This window comes from Sus scrofa, chromosome 15 (assembly GCF_000003025.6).
Source record: "Sus scrofa isolate TJ Tabasco breed Duroc chromosome 15, Sscrofa11.1, whole genome shotgun sequence".
NCBI lineage: Eukaryota > Metazoa > Chordata > Mammalia > Artiodactyla > Suidae > Sus > Sus scrofa.
Window position 1 is genome coordinate 133,765,228 of NC_010457.5, and position 27,415 is coordinate 133,792,642.

General features: G+C 45.7%; 1 protein-coding gene across 3 annotated transcripts in view; it reads left to right on the forward strand.

Moving 5' to 3' along the window:
- The window catches only part of DGKD (diacylglycerol kinase delta), a 118,456-nt gene that overhangs the window by 15,879 nt on the left and 75,162 nt on the right, over positions 1–27,415 (forward strand). Inside the window, exons 1-3 of one of the 3 annotated variants that reach the window (XM_021075026.1) lie at positions 19,608–19,840; positions 21,659–21,769; positions 23,806–23,886. In XM_021075026.1, the coding sequence (XP_020930685.1) occupies positions 19,814–19,840; positions 21,659–21,769; positions 23,806–23,886 (219 nt within the window). In that variant the 5' untranslated portion in view covers positions 19,608–19,813. Of the gene's footprint in view, positions 1–19,607; positions 19,841–21,658; positions 21,770–23,805; positions 23,887–25,900; positions 26,606–27,415 lie in introns of those variants that run through there. The other 2 variants (XM_021075023.1, XM_021075028.1) reach the window with 2 other exon arrangements.

Consider the following 27,415-nt stretch of genomic DNA (forward strand, 5'->3'; position numbering starts at 1 on the left):
CATAATATGTTCTGTTTGATTCCATTTATATCAAGTTCAGAGCGCCAAGGACACTAACGTGTTAGACTTACCTGCTTGTGTGTTTAAGCTGCAAACAAGGAAGACAGTTACCAGTGAAGCCCAGATGGTGGGAAGAAGAGGATTGTGACTGGATGGTCCTTGAGAGGGAGCTTCTGGAACGTGTGTTTCTTGACCCAGGTGGCGGTTAGTTGGGTTCTCAGTTGGTGATAATTGTACATTTTTGTTTTGGGGACTTTGTGTGCCATACACACACACACACACACACACACACACACACACACACACACATATATACGTATATATATACACACACACACACATATGTATATATATACACCCACACACACATATATATATATACCCACACACACATATATATGTATATATATATACACACACATATATGTGTATATATATGTCTTTGGGGGCTTGTTTGCCTTTTTTTTTTTTTTTTTTTTTTTTTTTGCTTTTTAGGGCTGCACCCATGGCATATGGAAATTCCCAGGCTAGTGGTCAAATCAGAACTGCATCTGCCAGCCTACACGATCCTGAGCTGCTGTGGCTGTGGTATATGCCAGCAGCTGCAGCTCTGATTTGATCCCTAGCCTGGGAACAGCCACAGCAGCTTGGGATCTGAGTTGCATCTGTGACCTACACCACCACTGAGTGAGGCCGGGGATTGAACCTGCATCCTCAAGGTTACTAGTCAGATTCGTTTTCACTGCACCCACAAGGAGAACTCCACTGTGCACTATTTTGTAATGAAAAAGATTTTGTTGTTGTTTTAGAGCTGCACCCGTGGCATATGGAGGTTCCCAGGCTAGGGATCGAGTCAGAGCTATAGCTGCTGGCCTACGCTGTAGCCACAGCAACACCAGATCTGAGCAGTCTGTGCCCCATACCACAGCTCATGGCACCACTGGATCCTTAACCCACTGAACAAGGCCAGGGATTGAACCTTCATCCTCATGGATATTAGTCAGATTTGTTTCCACTGAGCCATGATGGGAACTCCTGAAGAAGATTATTTATTTATTTATTTATTTATTTCCCAAAGAAAATTGCTGTTTTTATTTATTTATTTATTTATTTATTTATTTAATTTTCCCACTGTACAGCAAGGGGATCAAGTTATCCTTACATGTATACATTACAATTACATTTTTCCCCCACCCTTTGTTCTGTTGCAACATGAGTATCTAGACAAAGTTCTCAATGGTATTCAGTAGGATCTCCTTGTAAATCTATTCTAAGTTGTATCTGATAAGCCCAAGCTCCGGATCCCTCCCACTCCCTCCCCCTCCCATCAGGCAGCCACAAGTCTTTTCTCCAAGTCCATGATTTTCTTTTCTGAGGAGATGTTCATTTGTGCTGGATATTAGATTCCAGTTATAAGTGATATCATATGGTATTTGTCTTTGTCTTTCTGGCTCATTTCACTCAGGATGAGTCTCTCTAGTTCCATCCATGTTGCTGCAAATGGCATTATGTCATTCTTTGTTATGGCTGAGTAGTATTCCATTGTGTATATATACCACATCTTCCGAATCCAATCATCTGTCGATGGACATTTGGGTTGTTTCCATGTCCTGGCTATTGTGAATAGTGCTGCAATGAACATGCGGGTGCATGTGTCTCTCTTAAGCAGAGTTTTGTCCGGATAGATGCCCAAGAGTGGGATTGCGGGGTCATATGGAAGTTCTATGGATAGATTTCTAAGGTATCTCCAAACTGTTCTCCATAGTGGGTGTACCAGTTTACATTCCCACCAACAGTGCAGGAGGGTTCCCTTTTCTCCACAGCCCCTCCAGCACTTGTTATTTGTGGACTTATTAATGAGGGCCATTCTGACTGGTGTGAGGTGGTATCTCATGGTAGTTTTGATTTGCATTTCTCTTATAATCAGCAATGTTGAGCATTTTTTCATGTGTTTGCTTTTTATTTATTTTTTAATGATTTTTATTTTTCTATTATAATTGGTTTACAGTGTTCTGTCAGTTTTCTACTGTATAGCAAAGTGATGCAGTCATACATAGATACACATTCTTTTTCTCACATTATCCTCCGTCATGTTCCATCACAAGTGACTAGATACAGTTCCCAGGGCTATACAGCAGGATCTCATTGCTTATCCACTCCAAAGGCAATAGTTTGCATCTATTAACCCCAGATTCCCAGTCCATCCCACTCCCTCCCCCTCCCCCTTGGCAACCACAAGTCTGTTCTCCGAGTCCGTGAGTTTCTTTTCTGTGGAAAGATTCATTTGTGCCATATATTAGATTCCAGATATAAGTGATCTCATATGGTGTGTGTCTCTCTTTCTGTCTGACTTCACTCATTCTGAGAATCTCTAGTTCCATCCATGTTGCTGCAAATGGCATTATTTTGTTCCTTTTTATGGCTGAGTAGTAGTCCGTTGTGTATAAATACCACATCTTCTTAATCCAGTCATCTGTTGATGCGCATTTGGGTTGTTTGCATGTCTTGGCTATTGTGAATAGTGCTGCAGTGAACATACGGGTGCACCTGTCTTCCTTTTTTTTTTTTTTTTTTCTTTTTAGGGCCACCCCCATGGCATAGGGAGGTTCCCAGGCTAGGGGTCGAATTAGAGCTACAGCTGCTGGCCTATGCAATAGCCACAGCAACGCCGGATCAGAGCTGCGACTGAGACCCACACCACAGCTCATGGCAACACTGGATCCTCGATCCACTGAGTGAGGCCAGGGATCAAACCTGCAACCTCGAGGTTCCTAGTCGGATTCATTTCCTCTGTGCCACAACGTGAACTGCTGCATCTGTCTTCTGAAAAAGAATTTTAAAATTGAGGTATAAGTTGATTTACAATATCATATTAGTTTCAGGTGAATAACGTGATTTTTTTTTTTCTTTTTTTGTCTATTTAGGGCCACACCCCTGGCATATGGAGGTCCCCAGGCTAGGGGTCTAATTGGAGCTGCAGCGGCCAGCCTCCACCACAGCCACAGCAATGACAGATCCGAGTTGCATATGCAACCTACACCATAGCTCACAGCAACGCCAGATCCTTGACCCACTGATCGAGTCCAGGGATCGGACTTGCAACCTCATGGTTCCTAGGGTTCGTTTCTGCTGCACCATGACGGGAACTCTGTGATTCATTATTTTTGTGGATTATACTTCATTTAAAGTTCTTTTAGAATATCAGCCATATTCCCTGTACTATACTGAAAAAAATTTTTTTTTTTTTTGTCTGTACCTGTGGCATGCAGAAGTTCCTGGCCCAGGGACTGAACTTATACCACAGCTGTCACCAGAGCCACAGCAGTGACAATGCTAGATCTTTAACCTGCTGAGCCACCAGGGACTTCCAAAAAAGGTTTTGTTTTTTTTTTCCTCCTTTTTAGGGCTATACCCATAGCATATGGAAGTTTCCAGGCTTGGGGTTGAATCAGACCTGCAGCTGCAGGCCTACGCAGTCAATGCTGGATCTGTGCCCTATGCTGCAGCTTGTGGTAACACTGGATCTTAACCCACTGAGCAAGGCCGAGGATCAAATCCACATCTTCATAGAAACGATGTCAGGTTCTTAGCCTGCTGAGCCACAATGGGAACTCCTGAAAAAGATTTTTTAAAAAGATTGGAGTTCCCATCGTGGCTCAGTGGTTAACGAATCCGACTAGGAACTATGAGGTTTCGGGTTCAATCCCTGGCCTCGCTCAGTGGGTTAAGGATCTGGGGTGGCTGTGAGCTGTGGTGTAGGTCACAGATGTGGCTCAGATCTGGCGTTGCTGTGGCTCAGGCGTAGGCCGGCATCTACATCTCCGATTCGACCCCTAGCCTGGGAACCTCCCTATGCCGTGGGTGTGGCCCTAGAAAATATGAAATAAATAAATAAATAAATAAGAAGATAAATAAAAGAAGGAGGAGGAGGTAGCTGAGATATGCACAGGCCTTGTGGCTGGAGGGAGTTGGGGAGATGAGGAGGCTGAAAGAAAGGTGGTGTGGCGAGATTTAGCAAGGGTCGAGGAGACCTTGGTTGTGACATGAGGCTGGGAAGCTGGGCAGGAGGCCACGTGAGGGAGCTCTGTAATAGTGGGGTACCCTTGCCTTGCGATGTTCGCACGGAGGGAGACATCTGATCCAGGTTGTAAAGATTGCTCGGCTGTGCTGTGTTTTGGCCGCCCGGGTGGATGCTGGCTGACCCACGTGGTGAGAGATGATGGTACCAGGGGTTGTGGTGGCGGCGATGGAGAGGGTTAGCTGGATTCAGTGTTGCGAGAACTCGGTGATGGTTTTGGGGGGTGTTGGGAAGGAGCCGGAGGCTCGTGGTTTGTGTGACTGGCTGGATGGGGAGCTCTCAGGTGAGGAGCCGTGATTGAGGACCGGTGAGGACCAGCTCTGGGGATCCTGCTCTCACTGAGCTCTGCTGCGTGGCAGCCGGGATCCTGTTATTCTCAACTGTGCCAACTTCACAGACAGGGGCACAAACTCGGAGCTTGTGGGTGGCTTGTGGGTTTGCCGTGAAGCCACCTGCGTCTGGCACCTCTTCCTGCTGTGTCCTACGCAGCCCCGTAACAGCCATGTGAAAAGCAGGAACGGCTCCTCTGAGACTGCGAGTGAGAGTAGTGGACGGTGGAAGGGGTCCGGGCAGACCTGGGGCCACTGGCTTTTAGGGAGTGAGCTGAGAAGGAGGGCCAGTTGGAGAGGGAAGTAGGAGAGCAGGGAGAGGGCACGATGGGGAGGAAGGTCAGTCAGTAATTTCAGCACCTGCAGGTCCAGCAGCACTAACTCTGTTACCTGGGCGTTGCCTTCTGGACCTTTTTCTTGATGTTTTATACGGTTGAAATGGAACTATATATACGTTTTCACTTTAATGTCATAGGCATTTCTTCTTGTTACTAAAATCTTTTTTTATCCTTTGTAATGAATGGTTGTACCATATATTCTGTGGAGAATATCTTTGCAAGGAAAGGTCTTCAATTTTTTATTGTGGAAAATTAAAAAAAAGTAATAGTATGGTGTATACCTAATGTACTTAGGGCTGAAATTCAGTACTTGTTAACATATTGCCAAATATACTTTCTCTAGATGTATTAAATATAAATAAATAATTTGATAAACCTTTTGAAAGTAATTTGTAGGCATCACAACAGTTTAAAATTTATCCCTTATATAGCTCAATGTATATCTTCTAAAAATGACATTTCCGATATACTATTGTTAGACCTAAATTCCTACAAAAAAGGACTCCTAAAAATAAGGATATTCTCTTATATACATTTGATTATTTCAGCTGAGAAATTAAATGTAATTTTCTAGACTCTTTCTTTTTTAGTTGAACCCAAAGTCTTTTCTAGCTCACCTCTTGGGAGCCATGTACCAATCAGAGTTCATGTATTGTGTTTGGTGGTTGTGTCTCTTTAGTCTCTTAACCTAAACCAGCTCCCCTCAGCTGCCCTGTCCTATTATGGTGACTTTCTGAAGTGACAAGGGCAGTTGTCTTATGAAATGTTTTTGGATTTGTCTGATGGTGTCCTCGTTGCTTCTTCCGCATTGTCCTTTTATGCTCTGAATTTGCTGTAAACTCCGAGAGGTTTGAAGACCCGGATTTCTTCAGGCTGATGTTTTGGGCAGATCTAGGTAGGGGATGCTCTGTGTGCTGAAGACGCTCTGTGGTGTCTGGCTTTGGTTTCTGTGGAGGTCTAGGTCTTTCCACTCGAAGTATAGGCTTCCCTCTTTATGACTTCCACTCGAAGTATAGGCCATGCAAATTCCCCCAGCAACTTTTTGCCAGGTGATTTTCAACATTTATACAAAATCACTTGTGTGAATCACTTTCATTGAGCGAGTTTGAAAACGGACCCTCCCCCTCAGCTTTCTGTCATTTCTTCCACACTTATCTTGGTACGTTCTTCCCATTTCAGCTGGGGAAGGACTACAATTCTTTCTACAAAAGGCAGGGTAATTACTGGATTCTTTCTGTTTAATTACCAATTTTCAAAGTAAGGATTTGGTAGATTAGTCATCCTCAGTGGAGGCAAACGGTTTTCTTCTGTGTGTGTGTGTGTGTGTGTGTGTGCGTGCACGTGCGCGCGCACTGGGGGAGGGTGGGTATCACTATGGGTTTGTGACTGTTTTTATTCAGTTTTATAATTAGTTATAGTCATACTTTTTTTTTTTTTTTTTTTTTTTGCTTTTCTAGGGCTGCACTCGCGGCATATGGAGGTTCCCAGGCTAGGGGTCTAATCAGAGCTGTAGCCACCAGCCTACACCAGAGCCACAGCAACGCAAGATCCGAGCCACGTCTGCAACCTACCCCACAGCTCATGGCAACACCGGATCCTTAACCCACTGAGCGAGGCCAGGGATCGAACCGCAACCTCATGGTTCCTAGTCAGATTTATTAACCACTGAACAACTACGGGAACTCTTATAGTCATCCTTTTTGATGCTCACATTGTCCCCATTTTCCCAGGAGAGTCCCTTTGAGCTGACTTTTTGGTCTTTGAGCAGGTGCTTGCTGTGTCCCAGTCTGTCTTTTAATCTTCAGGGTGGAGCCCAGAGGGGGGGTTGCAGGGCCGAGGGCAGGGCAGCTGGGATGCTACCCTTCCCTTCCTGTGCTCGGGACAGGCGGCGCCCACTGATTTCAGCCCCTCAGGCTGGCAGAGGGCTTTGCTTTCCTTTTGGGGGCAGTATTAAAATGAGGTGGTTAGTTTTTGTCTCCTACCTCTGGTTTTTGCATCTCCATTTGTTTTGTGTTCTTTTGGGCAGGTCTTAAGATGGTCTGTCCCTTCACCACTGTCCATGAGCTCTTCTCTCACTTTTTTCTCCTCTCCATGGTTTCCTGCCTCGTTCTGAGAGCATCTTAGTTTTGTCCTGTGCACCATCAGTGACATTTTCTGCAGTGTACATTTCCCCTGTAGTCCCTTCCGTGTGGATTTTAATTCTGCTGTAGTGTGATTATTTTTGCTTCCTTTTCTATCAGGGCTTGTATCTTAGCTTGTTGTCTTTTTTTTTTTTTAAATCATAATAGCCTATTTTTATTAAATTGAATGTGATACAATTTTGATAAAAATTGGGAATTTCTGTTTTTTTTTTTTTTTGTCTTTTCTAGGGCCGCACCTGCTGCATATGGAGGTTCTCAGGCTGGGGGTCTAATCAGAGATGTAGCCACGGGCCTATGCCAGAGCCACAGCAACGCAGGATCCGAGCTGCATCTGTGACACTACAGCTCACGGCAACGCCGGATCCTTAACCCACTGAGCGAGGCCAAGGATCAAACCCAAAGCCTCATGGTTCCTAGTTGGATTCAATAACCACTGAGCCACGACAGAAACTCCGGGAATTTCTTTTTTTTTTTTTTTTTTTAACTCAGTGAATTTTACTACATTTATAGTTGTACAGTGATCATCACAACCCAGTTTTATAGCCTCTCCATCCCAAACCCCCAGCACATTCCCCCATCCCCCAAACCTGTCTCCTTTCGAAACCGTCAGTTTTTCAAAGTCTGTGAGTCAGTATCTATTCTGCAAAGAAGTTCATTGTGTCCTTTTTTTAGATTCCACATGTCACTGATATGATGTAAGTGATATGATGCTGGTGTCTCACTGTCTGACTAACCTCACTTAGCATGATAATTTCTGGGTCCATCTATGTTGGTGCAAATGCCGTTCTTTCCTTTTAGTGGCTGAGTAATATTCCATTGTGTATATGTACCGTATCTTCTTCATCCACTCCCCTGTCGATGGGCATTTAGGTTGTTTCCATGTCTTGGCTATTGTATATAGTGCTGCAGTGAACATTGGAGTACATGTGTCTTTGTGAGTCATGGTTTTCTCTGGATAGATGCCCAGGAGTGGGATGGCTGGGTCAAATGGTAATTCTATTTTGAGTTTTCTGAGGAATCCCCATCCTGTTTTCCACAGCGGTTGCACCAATTTACATTCCCACCAACAGTGTAATAGGGTTCCTTTTTTCTCCACATCGTCTCCAGCACTTATTGTTTGTAGACTTTTTGATGATGGCCATTCTGGCTGGTGTAAGGTGGTACCCCATAGTAGTTTTGATTTGCATTTTTCTTTTCTTTTTTTTTTTTTTTGTCTTTTTTGTTGTTGTTGTTGTTGTTGTTGCTATTTCCTGGGCCACCTCCGCGGCATATGGAGATTCCCAGGCTAGGGGTTGAATCGGAGCTGTAGCCACCGGCCCACGCCAGAGCCACAGCAATGCGGGATCCGAGCCGTGTCTGCAACCTACACCACAGCTCACGGCAACGCCGGATCATCAACCCACTGAGCAAGGGCAGGGACCGAACCCGCAACCTCATGGTTCCTAGTCGGATTCGTTAACCACTGCGCCACGACGGGAACTCCTTTTTTTTTTTTTTTTTTTGTCTTTTTTGTTGTTGTTGTTGTTGTTGTTGTTGCTATTTCCTGGGCTGTGATTTGCATTTTTCTAATGATGAGTGATGTTGAACATCTTTTCATTTTTTTTTATGGCCATCTGTATGTCTTCTTTGGAGAATTATCTGTTTAGATCTTCTGTCCATTTTTTGATGGGATAGCTTGTTGTCTTTTTAATTTTATCCTGTTCTCATTGGTGCTTCCTGTTCTTTAAAATTTTTTGATTTTAATTTGTTAATAGGAAGCACATATTTTCTAAAATGGTCTTCTGTTTTCAGTAATAATTTATTTCAGATTTATGTATGTGCTTTATAGCATATCTTCAGTCTACCTCCACTTTTTTTCTATGGCTGCATCTGTGGCATATGGAAATTCCCGGGGTCAGGGATTGAATCTGAGCTGTGGCAACTCTGGATCCTTAACCCACTGTGCTGGGCCAGGGATTGAACCCACACTGCAGTGACCCGAGCCATCTGTGGTCAGGTCCTTAACCCACTGTGCCACAGTGGGAACTCCTCACCTCCTCTTTTTTGTTTTTGTTTTCATTTACTGATTCTTGAATGGTGTTTGCTGGTCTGTGGATTTGAACTGCCCTTATCTGTGTGCTTGGCTCTGGAAAAAAAATGTGAGTCCCACGTGAGACTAGCCTCAGGTCCAGTTCTCTCCCTACCACCTCTCTCTGAGCAGTAGGATGTTTTGGATCACCCGCCACCCACTTCTGGCTGGCCCTGCTCTTCTGCACCTGAAGGCGGGTGGTGAAGGGTGCCCGGCTTGTGGTGGCTTTCCGGAGCCTGGCTCCTCTAGCCCCACGACGGTGAGGCACACCTTGGGCTCCGGGATGAACAGTGCTTTGTCCTTGGAGCAAGATGGAAGAGGGTCAGGCTCTTTTTCTCTTTCTTTACCATTTTAAATGTATCATTCAGTGACATTAAGTCTGTTAACAGTGTTGCGCAGCCATCACGCCTTGAGTTTCAGAACTTCTTTATCCCCCACGTTGAAACCCCTTCCCCACTCCGTAGGCAGGCCCCATTCTCCTGTCCTCCCCAGGCCTGGCAACGCTAACCTGCTTCCCATCTCCATGGGTTTGCTTATTCTAGACATTCCAGATCAGGGGAATCTGTAATATGTGTCTGGCCTCTTTCCCTTCGCATAATGTTTGAAGTTTCACCCATGCTGTAGCATGTGTCAGTGCTTCATTCTGTTTTCCTGGTAGAATAATATTCCATTGCATGGAGGTGCTGCATTTTGTTCTATCTGTTCATTTGTTGATGTGCATTTAAATTGCTTCCACCCTTTGGCTATTGTGAATAGAGCTGCTATGAATTTTACTGTTTGAATGTCCGTTTTCAGATCCTTTGGACGCATAGCTCAGGAGCAGAATTGCTGGGTAATTCTGTGTTGATCTTGTTTAGGAATTTCTAAACTGGTTTCCACAGTGGCTGCACCATTTTACATTTCCATCAGCAGTGTTTGAGGGTTCTAGTTTCTTTACTCTTGTCAACAGTTGTCACTCTCTTTTTTTCTTTCTTCCCTCCCTCCCTCTCTTCCTTCCTGCCTGCCTTCCTCTCTCTCTCTTTCTCCCTTCCTCTGCACCCCCCCCCCCGCCCCGCCTTTCTCTCCTTCCCTCCCTTCCTTCCTTTCTTCCGTTATGGCCATTCGGGAGGGTGTGAAGTGATGTCTCATGGTGTTGACTCATTTCCTTAATGACTAATGATGTTGAGCATCTTTTCATGTGTGTGTTGGCCATTTGTACATCTTCTTTGGAGAAATGTCTATTCCAGTCCTTGGCCCATTTTAAAATGAGGTTCTTTTTGTTGGGTGGTGAAGTTCAGAAAATTTTTATGTCTCTTGTGCATTTTCTAGAATGAGCATTGTTATTTGGTACTAAAGAAAACAAAAACAAAAGCATAAAATGCTTCCCTTCAGTTGAAGCATCCTTATGGTAAGAGAGGCCGTCTTACCATGGATCCTGTGCACTAGTAGCCGAGCAGACGGGTTTGCCCTCAGGCTCTACTTCAGAGTGTCCCAGGACACAGCCGAACAGGTCAAACTGTTGAATCAAAGCAGGTTAAATTTAAGGAGCCAGATATACCACAGGGCATAATTTGTAAAAACAGGGTTTAAATTTCATAATATCCTAATAAATGTATATATTTGGTGGAACATGGTAGTTATGTTCCCATTTGTTTAAATTTTTTTTTTTTTTTTTGGTCTTTTTAGGGACATACCCAGGGCATATGGCGGTTCCCAGGCTAGGGGTCTAATCAGAACTGTTGCTGCCGGCCTGAACCACAGCTCTCAGCAATGCTGTTTCCTCAACCCACTGAACGAGGCGAGGGATCGAACGTGCAACCTCATGGTTCCTAGTCGGATTCATTTCCACTGCGCCATGATGGGAACTTCCCATTTGTTTAAACTTTTAACTCCTGTGATGAAAATTAATCTAAATGTATATAAGCAGAGAGTTCAAGGTCTTGATATAAGTAAGATATAATTTAGCTTGATGTGGAGACTTTTTGAGGTACAATATATTGTCCCTTCTTAGATATGTTTGTAATTACGTCAGTGTCCTTGAGCATCTGAATAAATGAAGCAGAGGTAGGCTGTAGAGAAACAAAACATAAAATAAAAGCAGATCTAGTCACAATGTAGAGTTTGGAAAAGCAGGTTATTAAATAATTTGTATATTATATAACTTCACTTTTCTGTTATATTTACACACTGAAAACACACTGGAAGGCTGTTATCTCAGGATGCTAGTGGCAGGTGTTAGCAGTGGCTGGACTCTGAGTGTTCTCAAGTAAAGAAAACATAACCTCCAGTAAGCGCATCAGCCTAGAGTTGGGCTATTTAGCACTGGCCTTTTTCCCACCTAATGTCTGAAAACAGACAAGGGGACAGCGGGTTGAGCGTGTGCCCAGAAAGAGGAATTTGAGTAATGATGGTTGGGGTACTGCTTTATTTTGTGTAGCACTTTGTAGCGTCTGAGCTGTTTTCTCAGGCGTTTTCCACTCTCTATAAAACCTTTTGAGAGGGGACTGACCCACCCGGAAACTGGCTGAGGACGATGGCTGCACTCCATCCAAGTGGTAGCAGGCCTTGTGTTCAAGTCTTTGTTGTGTTTCACTCCTGTCTGAGTTTCCAGAGCACTCCGCCTGTACCGCTATAATGGAAATTTCCAAACGTACGCAAAAGGAGGGAGGAGAGTTGAATCACTATCCAAACAGCTGTTGGTGTTGTGTCTTTGTGTCTTCTGTTTCCACCCCTGAGCCCTGCTTTTTTTCTGAGCATTTAAAGCAGATTCTTAGGGTACCTTTTATTTTGTACAAGTACCCTTCTACCAGCATACAGATTCCTTAAAGGTCAAGGGTCCCGTCTCTTTCATCATCATATGACTAGCAGTGCTTGCACTAAGTGTGCAATCAATATTTGTTGAAACAAAGAGCGCATTTCATTCCACAGGTTCATGGGGAGATGGATTTTACTGTCTAGGCTCAGAGAGTCTGGGTGAGTCTTTGGTGCCTTACCTGAACCTCACAGTGTGTTTGGAGGCCAACTTTGTGTGTAGTGGAGATGGTTGTGCCTTGATACATGCATGTCTGTCCATGTGTTCACCCTGGAAGAGTGGGAGGATTAGTTGTGACTATGGTTTAGTCTTACAACTTGTTCTTTTTTGTGTGTACATCTATTGCAGGTTTTTGTGAGGTTTTGGTATAGCAGTCTCTGTATACACATGATTGTTATAAATTGCTGATGTCTTAATTTCAAATGCATTTTAAATATTCTGCATTTGTACTCTCATGATTTAGATATCATATTTTTGTGCGGGTGGTTTCCTTCTTTTACGGCATGTTTGCCATTATCAGTGAGCTTTACCATTTCTTAATTTTCTTGTTTCTAGTTGTGACCTTTTCTTTTCTGCCTAGGTAGGTTCCTTTGGCATTTGTTGTAAAGCTGGTTTGATGGTGATGAATTCTTTTACTTTTGCTTGTCTGTAAAGCTTTTGATTTCTCTGTCAAATCTGAACAAGAGCCTTGCTGGGTCACGTATTCTTGGTTGTAGGTTTTTCCCTTTCATTGCTGTACATATATCACACCACTCGCTTTTGGCTTACAGTTTCTGCTGCAAAGTCAGCTGATAGCCTTATGGGGATTGCCTAATGTTACTTGTTGGCTTTTCTCTTGTTGCTTTTAATATTTTCTCTTTCTTTTTGAATTTGGTTAATTTGATTACTGTGTGTCTCAGCATGCGCCTCCTTGGGTTTATCATGTATGCGACTCTCTCTGCTTCCTGGACTTGGGTGACTCTTTCCTTTCCCATGTTAGGGAGGTTCTCAGCTGTTATCTCTTCAGTTTTCTTCTCAGGCCCTTTCTCTCTCCTCTTTCTGGGATTCCTATAATTCAAATGTTGGTGCATTTGATGTTGTCCCAGAGATCTCTTAAACTGCCCTCATTTCTTTTCATTCTTTATTCTTTTCCACAGAAGTGATTTCTACTACTCTGTCTTCCAGCTCACTCTTTCGTTCTTCTGCCTCATTTGTTCTGCTATTGATTCCTTCTAGTATATTTTTCATTTCAGTTATTGTAGTCTTTAATTCAGTCTGGTTGTTCTTTAAGAACTTGTAATTTCTTGTTCTGCATACATTCTTTTCCCAAGTTCTTGGATCCTTTTCTTTCCCTTTTTTAAAAAACAAAAACAAACTATGTTTAAACAGCCTTAATTGTTTGCAACGGGAGGTGGAAGAGGAGAGGATATTACAGCTCTGGCTCCTGGGGTGGCTCCAGAGACTCAGTCGCAGCCCTCAAAAAGTTGAATCATCTTTATGGTTATTACTCTGAACTCTTTCTTGGGTAGATTGCCGATCTCCACCTCACTTAATTGATCTTCTGGGGTTTTAGTCTTACTTGTAACGACAAAAACATAAAAGGGAAGAAAATTTTCCCTCAAGCACACTTTTCTTCCCCACAGGATGCTGAGAGTGGAGAGAGTTGAAATCAGACAGACATAGGTTTGAACCGCATCTCTGTCACTTCTCTATAGGTACAGGACCTCTCTGGACCTCAGTTTCTTCATAAGTGAAATGAGGTAATAATTCATAGGTGGTGAAGAGTGAAGGAAATAGTGATGAGAACTAAGTTCCAGGTAGAGTGGGCACTGCACAAATACTGATTTCATCTCTTCTCCTTGCCTGTTTCTGTGAAACGAGAATGTTGACAGTACCTCCCTTAGGAGGTTGTTGTGCAGATGAAGTGGGGCCATCCATGGAAAGCTTTTTTTTTTTGTCTTTTGTCTTTTTGCCGTTTCTTGGGCCGCTCCTGCGGTATATGGAGGTTCCCAGGCTAGGGGTCGAATCGGAGCTGTAGCCACCAGCCTACGCCAGAGCCACAGCAACGCAGGATCCGAGCCGTGTCTGCAACCTACACCACGGCTCACGGCAATGCCGGATCGTTAACCCACTGAGCAAGGCCAGGGATCAAACCCTCAACCTCATGGTTCCTAGTCGGATTCTTTAACCACTGCGCCACGACGGGAACTCCAATGGAAAGCTCTTGAAGGTGGCCAGTGTTAGCTCCCCTGGGTGCTGCCACCCTGCAGAGGCTGCTTTCTGTGTGAGTCCTTTAAAAAATTATATACCTTCTGAGAGGTCTGGCTTCCTCCTCTCTGTAATCTGCTCTTTCTATCCCTCCCCCCACAGCTTACCATTTTTATTATTTTATTATTTTGGTTTATTCTTCTGTGGTTTCTGTTTCAAAATTTAAAAATAATGTGTGCACATATTTGCTTTTAAGTTTTATCTGTCCATAGTTTTATCTGTAAACAAATATCCTTTTTACACAAAAGATAGCATGTTCTGCACCTTTCTTTTTTCACTTAATATGATCTGGAGAGCCTTCATAGCTGTATAAAGGTCTTCCTCACTCCTTTCATATTCTCATTTGTGAATTACCATAGTTTATTTGGCCACTTGGATTATTTTCAGTCTTCTACTGTAATAATTTGCAGCAAATACCCTTGTACAAACCTCATTCTCTGTTTTGCCACAGTATCTGTGGGGTTTGTTCCTTGGAGTGGGCCTGCTGGATGAAAGGGTGGGTGCAGTATGATTTGTCAGGTTTCGCCAGATATTACCTATCTTCAGGGCTCACCTCACCTTGGGGTCAGACCAGCCTGTTTCCTCACAGTCTTGTCCACACAACGTGCTGCTGTTTTTCTTTGTCAATCTGATGGTGAGAAAAGTATTTTTATGTAGTTTTAATTTTTCTCTTATTAGGAGCTAGATTGAGCATCTTTTTATGCACTCTAAGGGCCTTATTTATTTATTTATTTTTGCTTTTTTAGGGCTGCACCCATGGCATATGGAGGTTCCCAGGCTAGGGGTTGAATCAGAGCTACAGCTGCTGGCCTACGCCTCAGCCACAGCAGTACAGGATCTGAGCCACATCTGTGACCTACACCACAGCTCATGGCAACTCTGGACCCTTAACCCATTGAGTGATGCCAGGGATCAAACCTGCATCCTCATGGTTACTAGTCAGATTTGTTTCCCCTGGGCCACAACAGGAACTCTTATAAGGGTCATTTTAATTTATTTTTTGTGAAATGTGCCATATTAATTTTTTTGTGAAATGGCTCTTCATATTTTACACCCATTTTTCTATCAGCGTGTTAGTTCATTCCTGATTTTTTGAACCTTTTTATAGATTAGGGATATTAGCCCTTTCTGCTATTTTCCAGAAAGTTTCTGCAGAATTCATAGTGCTGGGCCCTGGGTGACTAGGATTAATAAGATCAGTGAGGCAGCCATGGCTCTTGAGACTCCCTTGATCTGGTGAGGGTGACAGCCTTGTGATGGAGTGTCGTAGACTTGCCAGCAGATATTTTGGCCTGGCTGTCTAGGTTCTAGGTTTGAATTTCAGGTCTTCCATTTACTACCCATGTGGTCTTAAGTGAGCTGATTCTTAATTCTTGCTACCCTCAGTTTCCTAGTCTATAAAATGGGAAGATGACTACATGGCTCCAAAGTCATTGCGAGAATTAAAAGGTGCAGCTGGCGTATATGCATGTAGTAGATATGTGGGCTCTCAGAAAGTGTTTAAAATAACCTGTTGGTCTCTGGATATGTTGTGCATGCCTGTGTTTTGTGAACAGATTGTTTTCCGGTTGTTTCTTGTTTATCGATTATGGTGTTGTTCCCAAACTATAAACCATAGAAGGTTTGAGGTAAGAGTAGAGATGTCTGACATTTTCTTTTGTGGTCTCTTGTTAGCTGTTTAACCTTGGATGGAGTCCTCAGTCCCTCAGTGACCAGTTTTCTTATTTGTCAGTCTGAATATTGGTGATTGCCTCATAGAGCAGAAGTGTTCTATTAGGAGAGCGTTAGATACAAAATTGCTGATGAGAGTTTCAGGTGATGTGCAGATTTAAAGTAACACATTTCACTAGCTTCTTTCCTGGAAACATTTTAATAGCTCTTTTGCGTATTAACTTTTTATGTTAATATCCCCACTTTTTTTTACTTTGACTTTGGATGGTTTATGCATTTTTTGTTGAAGGACTGAGAAGGTCGAAGGACAGGTAGGTAACCGACGTGAACATTTGGCTAAATTTTCACTCCTTTTATTTTATCCTCCTCCCCCTTTGTTTCCTGGCCTTCCTGCAGCCCCTCTTTCCATCCCTCAGGCAAGCTGGTGGTCGGGGAAACTGCAGAAGTTCTCACACTGACATAACATGAGACACTGATAGCATCAGCAAAGCTCTGCCTGAAGTTTTACTTCCACCTTTTTTTATTAAAAAAAAAAAAAATTTGTTTTGGCTGCGTCCACAGCATATGGAAGTTCCCAAGCCAGGGATCGAATCCATGCCACAGCAATGACCTGAGTCGCTGCAGTGACAATGCTGGATCCTTAACCTGCTGCAAGACAAGAGAATTCCACTTTCGTCCTTTTTTAAAATTTAATTTTTGGTTGTGCTCACAGCATGTGGAAGTTCCTGGGCCAGGGACTGAAACACCACCACAGCAGTGACAGTGCTGGATCCTTGACTCACTGAGCCACCAGGGAACTCCTTCCATCCTGTGGTCAACTTTGTTTTCCCATACCGTATAACATGCACAGGATAAATGCAGTAAGCTGCGACACTTATGGTAGCACACACGTGAGACCCATCCACTGGGCTGAGCGCCAGGATGCTCCCTGCTGGGCTCCTTACCATCCAGCCTCCTGGTTCAGCATCTTTTTTTTTTTTTGTCTTTTTGCCATTTCTTGGGCTGCTTCTGCAGCAAATGGAGGTTCCCAGGCTAGGGGTCGAATTGGAGCTGTAGCCACCAGCCTACGCCAGAGCCACAGCAACGCAGGATCCGAGCCATGTCTGCGACCTACACCACAGCTCACGGCAATGCCGGATCCCTAACCCACTGAGCAAGGGCAGGGACCGAACCCTCAACCTCATGGTTCCTAGTCGGATTCGTTAACCACTGAGCCACGACGGGAACTCCTTGTTCAGCATCTTTTAGTCACCATTTGACTTAGGGCGTTCATGCCTTCTGCTAGTTTTCCTTTTGGTACTTTCTTTTTCTTTGTTATCATTTTGCAGGACTTCTTAGAATATTCTGGATGTTTCCTCTGGCTATGGGCAGTATTTCACATATCTTCTCCCAGATGTGGCTCTTCTCGCTGTTTTTTTGTAAGACGTCTGATTACAGAGTCCTCGGTTGGAATAAAGTTGGCTTTAGCAATCTTATAGCTTATGTTTAGCATTTTTAAAATCTCATTTAAAGAGCACTTTTTCGAATCCGCAGTCCACCTGGAACCGACTTCTCGGGCGTCTGCGAGGCGTGAGACCGAGGGCATCTTCCCCCGCAGATGTCCCAGCCCACTCATTGAGTAGTGCCTCTCTCTCATGGCCTGCTGTCACACGTCACGCTTTCAAACCTGTGTGTGTCTGTTCTGGGCTTTGGTCCCCAGGTTCTAGTGCTGGTACTTTGCACTAGGGCCAGCTCAGGACGTGTGCAGATATTCCACCAGGGCAGTAACCTTGGGAGCACTGTGGGTGGTATTGGGTAGGAGGCATATTAAACGTTCCAGCAGTGGGAGTGTATTGAATGATACACACATCTCTACAGTGAAATACTCCACAGCGGACAAAAAGTTACCAAGAGGGAAATCTGTTGACAATACATCAGCGCAGAAGGAATAGGGAGTTCAAGTACGGTATGTACAGTATGATTCCATGTTTATAAAAGTTAAGAAACACGCAAGTTAAAAAAGCATCCCACCATCTTTGCTTCCTCCCCCCTGGGTCACATTCACTGCACTCTGACCTGGCTTCGCCCTGGGTCAGGTCACGAGTCTGCCTGGCTGGTCCTGGGTGACTCCTCGCAGACCCCTCCTCGGGCTCCCCCAACCCCCATTTGTGACCCCACCCCTGCACCTGACCTCAGCTGTCAGCCCGGAGGCCTTCTCGGTGCTTTCTCGTCTGCTCCCCTGGTTTTGCACCGCTTCCTTTTTAGATGCCCACCTCCTCTCTGCACCCGATGTTGGGCTCCTGGGGACCCCAGTTCCTTGGGCCTCTTCTCATTCCACCCCTTTCCTGTAAGAAACTTGATTGGGGCATCTCCACTGTAAAGTTTCTCTTCCACCCCAACTGCATTATCTGCTGCCGGCCCTCCACGCAGCACCCCCTGGCGTCCCTGGGGCCCTCAGAGTCAGCATGTCCAAAACCAAGCCTGCATCTCCCCCAGGAGCCACTTCGGGGGTCCCCGCCCTCGCCCCGTCCACGGTGGGTCTTCGTCCAAACATACTCATGCCCATCCCATGAGCATGCTTCCTTCCTCCGCCCAGATGCTTCATGTGGCTGGCTGCCCTCTTAGGAGAGTTTCTGGAGTGTTCTGCCTGCCTCTAGGTTTCACCCCTCCCCCTCTCCTCCGCATTGTGGCTCAAATCATCTTTCTAAAATGTACATCCTGAGATACTTCCCTGGTTTGGGGCCCCTGGGACCCACAGGCCTGGCTGTCGGATCTGGGCCCTTCACCCACCTTCTCGGCCCTCTTGGCCTCTGCCTGCGGTGCCTCGGGGGCTGTGGACCCTCTGCCTGGCCTGCTCAGACTCCTGCTCATTTCCGAGATCTGCTCTGGGAGGCCTTCCCTTGTAGGGGGGTTGCTCCATCCCTGCACCCTGTGTCCTCTGTCCTCTGGGCTGAGCCGTCCCCGGAGCCCTCACAGCCCCAGCTGCTGCACGTCTGGGAGGGTGTGAAGAGGGGTTGACAGAAGAGGCTCCTGCTCCCCACCCTGGAGGCACACAGCCCAACAAGGACTGAGGACCCCTGGTGGGTGGGCGGCTGTGACCAGGGCTCGCGGGCCCACCTGGCCTTCTCTGCCCAGCGGTTTGAGGTCCTTCGAAGGGCCTTTCCAGAGCCGCCTTGCTCGGTTCTTTGCTCCTGAGCAGGATGACTAGAGACTCGAGCTTCCCCGCAGCAGGGGCCTGGGCGGTCTTGCCTGTGGGTTGGGTGCGTCTCTGTCGGTCATTGGTGGCTGTGGTGCAGGCCCAATACCCTGCCGGGTTCCGTCCCTGGAGCCCAGCTCGGGGTTGGCGTCCTCTCTGGAGGCGGGCGGAGTGCTCCCCTTCCAGTTGCTGCTCTGGTTCTCAGGGCCTGTGTGGGCTGTCCGTCTGTCCCTGAGGTCATGAAGGGGCCCTGGATGGCTTGAAGGAAGACCTGGTGCTTTCGTTTGTGCAAAGAACTTGACCAAGCGGTCCTGAGAGCCTGGCCGACCGGCCTGCGCGAGGCGCGCTTGGCGCCGGCTTTGGACTTCTCATTCTCTGCTCTGCCGGGCGTGAGGAGGAGGCCTGCCAGCTGAGCAGTGTTTCCTGTGGGTGCCGCTTACAGGCTGCCAAATGCAAAGCACAGCAGATTAGTCAGGGCTGTTCTTTTCTTGACCACTTTTAGTTCATTGCTTTTGACGGAGTGTTAAAAATATTCTGCAGCATATCTATAGTCTACACGAGCAGCGAATAGGAGAAGAAATGCCGTTTCTGAGAAAGCTTCAAAGAAATACTGGTCTTTATCTTTTCCCCAGCCCTTTCCGCTGAAACCCACCAGAGTCTTTTTCTGAGCACTCTTGTTCTATAAATAGAACAACAGCTCTCCTTGGGTAGCCCAAGATCGCAGCTCTCATCCGCTTTCTGAAAGATTGTGTGTGTGTGCGTGTGTGCGTGTGTGTGTGTGTGTGTGTTTTGGAGTAGATTTTTGTTTTAATTTTGCTTTTCTTTTATGTGTGACATGTGTAGTGGGAGATGCAAGAAAAAATACTCTAGCATTTATCCTTTAAAGATAACTTCTTTTAACTTTCTGGCTCTGGGCTTGTTGGTTTTGTTGTCTTTTTTTCTTTTTCTTTTCTGTAATTTGCGTTTGGCAAAGAGATGGAAGCGATTTCTCCCCCTGCAGAGGTAAGGAAGACATTTGGGGGTGAGGAGAGGTGCCTTGGTCTGAGAGCGGCTCCGGTGGGGTCCAGACGAAGGGCTCTCCCGGAGGGCGGGCGGGCAGGCGTCCTGGGCTGCGCTGCTGTGTGCAGACAGGGCTGTCCTGGCTTGAAGAGCACGGTGGAATGGCATTACCACGTGCAGTGCGCCAGAAGGAACCCTAGGAAGCCATCCGCCGCCCTTCCGTGTCATGGTGGGTTTCTGTCCAGAGCTGCGGGGACCGGAGCTTGGGCTTGCCCTCCGCCTTGGACCGCCCGGCTCTGGTCTGGCCCGGCTGGCTCCTTGATCTGCGTGCCATGCCATGTTCCTGGCATCTCCTCATTTGCCGGGGAGGAGGCGGGGTGACTGGTCACCTCAGAAGTACAGGTGAAGGTACACGTGGCTGAATGAGTAGGGCAGGGCCTCGGTAGTCTCCCCCCAGAATCCACTCCAGGGGTCTCAAAGGGTTGCTCTTGGCACTGCTGGGCCAGCTCCCACGGCACAGATTCCATCCCCCCTGGCACGGGGTCGCAGGCCGGCATGTGCAGCCCACCCTGCCCAGGAAGCTCCAGGAGGACGTCCTGAGGCGGGGACAAGGGGAGGAGCTGCACTGCCTGTGCCGCAGGACCCCCAGAGCCGGGCTGCGGCAGTGGGGAGGCCTGCGGCATTCTTCTGCAGGGACAACAGAGCGTCCTGGCCGCTGACCCCTCCCTGTTAGGAGTGGGCCAGTGGGGGGACCGGACAGCACAGTGATGGGCTCTTGCCTTCTGACGTGTCTGGGTGATGTAGGGTTTCTGCGTCTGGTTTCATCTTATGTCGTCTTAAATGGCCACAGATGCCCAAGTGCTTTGTACAGCTGCTTAAAAAGTCACCTCAAGTGCAAAGCTCTATGCAAGGAGGTAACTAAACAACAGCTTCTCTGAGCCAGTCGTCCTGCCTTTGAACAGAACCTCCACTGCTCCGTGAGGCTCCGTGTAGAGTGGACATTGTTCGGTGTGGGCAGATGCTGGGGGCCGGGCTCTTGTTTCAGTGCATGTTGCTCTTAGCTTTGGTGGTGATAGTGCTTCAGTGTGTCTGGTGATCAGATAGGTCCTTGAGGATTTGACTCGTACGTTGTGTGCAGGGCTGCCTCGTGCCTTTCGGTCAGTGCCCAGGACACAGCGGGATGGGCAGCACGTCCAGGGGAAGCTTGGCTTTAATTGAGCCATGCTGAGTGGACTCCCGTTCACCTCGTGATTCTTTTGAACTTTGCTTGGTGGTGGGTTGGTTGGATTGGTGGGGGGAGCTTGGCAGTGGCACTTCTGTCACTGTGTAGTTAGGTGCACGTGCCTGGCCTGCCAGCAGGAATGAAGGCCGAGGGGGGCAGGCCTGGAGCTGCACTGAACCCCACAGCAACCTATGTCGACAGTTTTGGCAACAGGATCCTGAGAAATGGCAGGAGGCCAGAGAACATGGAGATGGGGCCAAGAATAGCTGAAAAATAGCAAACGCTGAGGCTGGAGTGCGCTGGCCCGGGGCTGCTCACGGTGGTCCTGTGAGCCATTGCGCCCCCTTCTGCTGACCACCTCCCCCAGCATCTGCAGGGCACACCTTGGGCCCCTGACACCCCCCACTGCTCAGGGATGCCATCACCCCCAGAGAATTGTGTCACTCTCCCCTGGCTGCCCACGTAGTCTGTCCACAGGTCAGGGTTTGGGGAGAGTGTGAGAAATAGTTCTGTTAGGCCGTCGGCCCGCTAGAGACGCACGTGCACTGGGCACAGCTCCGTGAAGACACATGCTCATGAGTCTGTCTCTGTGCTTTCAGACCATCATCAAAGAGGGGGTGTTGACCAAACAGAACAATTCATTCCAGCGGTCAAAAAGGAGATACTTTAAGCTTCGAGGGCGAACACTGTACTACGCAAAAACTGCCAAGGTGAGATGCCGTGGAGAAACTTCGCAGAGACAACCCTCCAAGGAGCTGCAGGGAGAGGCTGGGCACCTGGCCCTCATCTTGGGAAACAGCCTTCAATTCTAGATCGGTTATTTCGAGCGTATTTTGTAATGCTCTAGGCTGCTGGGTCTGGGTTTTATTTCTTATAAACATGGATTTTTATTCATTTTCTCTTTCTTTAATGGGGAAAGGAGAAGAGGCCATGGAAATAACCACATTACAGTTAGGTGTCTTTCTTTTGGAAAGGTTGGGGGTCAGTGGCTTCAAAACCTCTTATTACGGCCTAAATGTCTTTTTTTTTTTTTTTTTAAAAAAAAAAAAACCCTTCATTGAGGAGTTCCCATTGTAGCTCAGTGGTTGACAAACCTGACTAGCATCCATGAGGATGTGGGTTGGATCCCTGGCCTTGCTCAGTGGGTTAAGGATCCAGCGTCGCCATGAGCTGTGGTGTAGGTCGCGCAGATGCAACTCAGGTCTGGTGTGGCTGTGGCTGTGGCATAGGCCAGCAGCTACAGTTCCAGTTGGATCCCTAGCCTGGGAACCTCCGTATGCTGTGGGTACAGCCCTAAAAGACAAAAAAAAAAAAACAAAAAAAAACCCAAACAAAAAAAAAACCAAACAAACCCCCACTTCATTGAGGTATAATTGGCTTAAATAAAACTATCCAGATGCTTAATGTGCACAACCTGATGAGTTTGGAGAAAAGTGTATACCTATGAAGCTAACTAAGTGTGCTTTTGAAGCATATTGGGCATCTGGTGTGTCAGCAGAAAGGATTTCTGGCCTTTCTAGCCATGGTCCTTCTTCCTGTGTGCCATCGCACATGTAAGATTTAAAACAAGAGTCACCACTCAGATGCCAGGGGCAGAGGAGAGCCGGCGAGAGTCCTTGGATCACTGCCCAGTTTGGGCGACTGTGGTGTCACACAGCCTAGTTTTTGGCATTGTGAATACCAGTCTTTCTGTATCAGTGCTGTAGTCAGTACTGATGTTTTTAGTATTAAAAAATCTGGAATCTGAATAATTTACATTTTGAGGTGTATCCCTAGTGAGTTATTGCACAAACATTTGAAATTGAACAGAGCAACTTGTTTAGAAAGGGTTCTGACCACATCCTTCATTAAAAAAAAAAAAAAAAAAAAAAAAAACCTTATAGTTATTTTAGTTCGAGAGACGAAGGGGTTCCTTTAAAGGCTAAGGCTTTTTTCTGAGTTATTAGTGTTTCGTCCAGGGGTTCCTGGTGGAGTCCTCCTAGAGGGGACAGTAAGGTAAGTAGGAAGTGGGGGCTGTGATGGGGGTTTGGGAGTGAGAGGAGGGGAGAAGGAGGGGAGGTCCCAGGCCTAGTTCCCAGCCCTTTGCTGGAGCCTGACTGTGTCTCGCTCCAGGACTAGGTCACTTCTGCTCTGCTCCTTTGTTTTCTTTCACGGCTGGATCCCTTCTGTTTGAGTCAGTCTCTCTTACCCTGGAATTGTTCATTTTATTTTTAAAAGATTTTTTAATTTTATTTTTTTGTCTTTTTAGGGCTGTACCCGAGGCATATGGAGGTTGCCAGGCTAGGGGTCGAATCAGCTGCAACTGCCAGCCTACTCCAGCCACAGCCACGCCATGTCCTTAACCCACCCAGCGGGGCCAGGGACTGAACCCACGTCCTCGGGGATGCTAGTCGGGTTCATTACTGCTGAGCCACAACGGGAACTCCAGAGTTGTTCATTTTACCTGGGACCTTTCCCCCCAAATGTGCGAGTGGGGGACATGAAAGCCGGAAGGACAGAGGGCCCTCGGGCGGGACCCTGCTCTCTCAGGCACCAGGACGTGTTTCGGGCGGCACTGATGCAATCGCTCGTGGACTCCCGGGACTGAGCGTCTCGAGCTGCACTGTGAGCTCCGGGCCGTGTGGGCGGCATTTGCTTGGGTGGCGGTGGTGGTGGCGGCGGTGGCGGCTTGGCCGGGGTCCGGGCCGGCCGTGGGCAGCCTCGGGCGCCTCGGCCCTCACTGACCGTAGTCCCTCTGTCTCTCTAGTCGATCATATTTGATGAGGTGGACCTGACAGATGCCAGCGTGGCTGAGTCCAGCACCAAAAACGTCAACAACAGCTTCACGGTAAGTCTCTGGACGCACACCTTTCTGGATTCCTCTCCGCGTTTGCTTTTCCTGTTTATTTTGAACAAGCGGGTGTGAGCCGTTGAGACTTCTCATCCTTTGCTCTCTGATTGGAACAGTTCCTGGTAAATTTTGAGTTTAAGGCTCAAAGTAATACTGTGGTTGGAGAATAACTGAGAACTTGGCACACGTGGGCACGAGAGAACTAGAGGGTCCAAGTGAATTTTTTTTTAACCGTGTTGTGGTTTACATTCTGTAACGGTTTTGTACAGAGGTTTGTTATTCATGATGGTTGCAGGACATTTGGCAAAGGCAGAAAAGAGTGTTGTAGCAATTAAAAAACAACCACAGTTCAGCCACCTCAAAATATAGAATGTTGATATTTTGGTGTATTTCTTTTCTTTTTAAAACTTCCTCCCCCCCTCCACCGCCCCCTATTTATAGAAGTTGTGTTGTGCTTTCAGCAAAAGTTATAAATGCATAAAATCATGTGACCTCAGTACCCCAGGTAGCCACCTGCTCACTTGGTAATAATAATAACAATGTGTTTACTTTGTACTAATAATAATAACAATGTGTTTACTTTGTACTAATAATAATGACAATGTATTTATCTTTATTTCTCCTGATCTATGTCTTCACCCACATGTACCCCGAGATGGTCCTGATCCTTTTGTTTTGCATCTGTTTATTTTCCCTTTACATTTATTGTAGACTTTTTCCCATGTTGCTTGAGCTAAATGTTCATCATCTTGTTTAATGTCTACACAGCCTTTCTTGTACGACGTGACAGTTTTGGCTCCGGGGGCTGACTCTAGAACTTACTGCATAAGATAAGACTCTAATAGCAGGAATGGGATATTTTAAAATATTTTTCTTTATGCTATTAAGTGATCCTATCCAGAAGTGTAGTAAGCTTCCTCATTTTTTCTCAGTCAAGGTGGATAATTTTATTCACATTTAGGATCTAACGTTTTGGATTAGTGTTAGTTTCAGCTACTTTCAGGCTTTGTTTTATTTATTTATTCATGGATTGATTGTTCATGTTGCTACTCCAAATGGGATTTTCCTTCCTCCATTTAAACTTCTTATTTTGTTTTGATGTAACTAACCGCTCTTGATTTTACTTTGTGGCTTATCAAATTAGACTTTCCTGATGGTCTCTTTTATTTTATTCCTCGTTTTACTTGGACTATTTTTATTTTTTCTGCATTAGTTTTATTGTTTACTTACTGGCTGGGGGACTGTGTGAATGGATTATTCTTTGATTTGTGGCTTTTAGAGTTTTTAATAGGAATAGGTGTTGAATTTCATTAGAAAGTTTTGAACATTAATTTAGAGAGTCAATTTAGGTATTTGTACACTTCCTAATATAAGCTGTTCCCAGTAATGTTGATTGTTGTAACTTAATTTTGGGTTTAGAATTTTCTGAAAGTATGTGTGTGCTTTTCTTTGGGTAGGAGGTAGCCTTTGTTATGTTTTGATTTTGGAGTTAGACTAGCCCCATCAAATTCATGTAGTAACTTCCCATGATTTTATGTGCTCTGGAATATTTCTGTGGTTTTAGAATTGATTACTTCTTGGAAGTTTGAGAGACCTTACTTTTCAGGGAGGTAGTAAGGCTCTGAATAAACGTAAAGGTTTAGTTTTGCTTTTTGATCATAGGAGGTTTTTTACTTCTTGAGGACTTTTTGTAATGTGCTTTCCTACTTATTCTGAATTTAGTAAATTAAAATTAGTAGCATGTATTATGTGCACTTTAAACATACATGTCTCTCATTAGATCCCCATTCGCATGTCTAATTTCATTTGTTCAGCTTTTGTTTTTCTTGTCATATTTCTTAAACTCTTTCTTGTTTTCTTTTTTTATGAGAGTTGGTTCTTAGATTATTGAACAGTTACATTTTTTGTTACCTAATCAATTTCTGCATTTATATTTATTACCTTTTTTTCTGCTCTTCACAACTTACTTTTTTTTCTTTTTGGCTGCCCTGTGGCATTTGGAATTCCCAAGCCAAGGATCAGACTCCAGCGGCCGTTGTGGCAATGCTGGATCCTTAACCCACTATGCGAGGCCAAGGAATGAACCTGTGTCCCAGCAAATCTCACTGATCCCTTTGAGCTGCAGCGGAAACTCCTGCTTTTCACAACTTTTTAAAACAACTCATTGATTAGCTTATTCTTATTTTCGTATAAATAAATAATTAAAAAACGTTAAGGGACTTTGAATTTAACTCTGAGTGCCTTCTGTTCACATTCCAACATTCTAAAAGTTGTTTTTTCTCTCAGTAGAAAAATATTGGCGTTGCCACCGTGGCATGGGGTTAATGATGCAGCTTGTCTTGGTGGCAGTGCTGGCTTGATCCCCAGCATGGCACAGCAGGTTAAGGATCCGGTGTTGTCGCAACTGTGGCAGAGGTCACAACTGTGGCTTGGATTTGATTGACCCCTGGCCTGGGGATTTCCATGTGCCAAAGATATGGCCAAAAAAGAAGCAAAAAGGAAAAAGAAAAGTGTTTTTAAATTACTTTTCGATCATTCAAGTTATTGAAGAAATTCTTAAGGTATATCTAAAATCTCTGTTCTAAAATCAGAGAGTGGTGACGGTTGCACAACTGTGTGAATATACTGAAGCCCACTGAATTGGATACTGTAAGAGGCGGAGCTGGGTGGGAATTACATCTCCATAAAACATAGGATGGCGCTGCACTGGGGCACTGTGAGTTACTGTGGCACCTCATCAGCCTGGCTGGAGGATGACCCCTGATGTGCGTACTGTCTCTGTGAGAGAATGTGTTTGCGGTGCCACACAGGTGACTTCCAGATGTCGAACCCGGCCCATATTGGGGTCCCCCCAGACTCTGTGCCCGTTGGGGTGTCGGGGATGGTTCCCACCCTTGGGGCAGAGGCACCAGTTCTTTCACACTTATTTTAGATGTTCTTAGTGCTTTAAAACTGCTTTTTCATCTGAAAGGGCACACTCACAATGAATAATAGTGAGGTTCTCCAGAAACATTCCAAGATAAGGAGACACATCCTTGGACAGTTTGTGACGGGCCTGAAATTTGGGGATAGCACGGGAAGTGTTTGGAGCTGGCTGACCAGTGCCTGGTTCCCCGAGGCGTGCTTCCGTAGAGGGTCAGTGTATTCCGGCACTTGCCCATTTCTAACGCCCTGCAGTAGTTACTGTCTGGACTCTGAACCCATCCCTTTTCATACAGCAGATTCCAGGAATCTATGTGCAGGGCCTGGAAGGCCGGTGCACATGCTCAGGGAAGTGAGTGCAGGATGCATGAAAGTATTTGCCCAGGAGCCACTATGTTTCCTGGAATATCTCACTTGGTTTTCCAGCTATGCCAGTAGTAATTTCCAAATTCCACAGCGTCTATGAAAATTACATGCCTGATACAAACAACCAGGCAGTGAAAGTTGAGGTCATCATGAATCAACCAACAGATGGGAGCCTTTTGTAGCTGAAAGGAATGAGTTAAATTTGCTCCAAATTAAAAAAGACTTAATTTAATTTGCC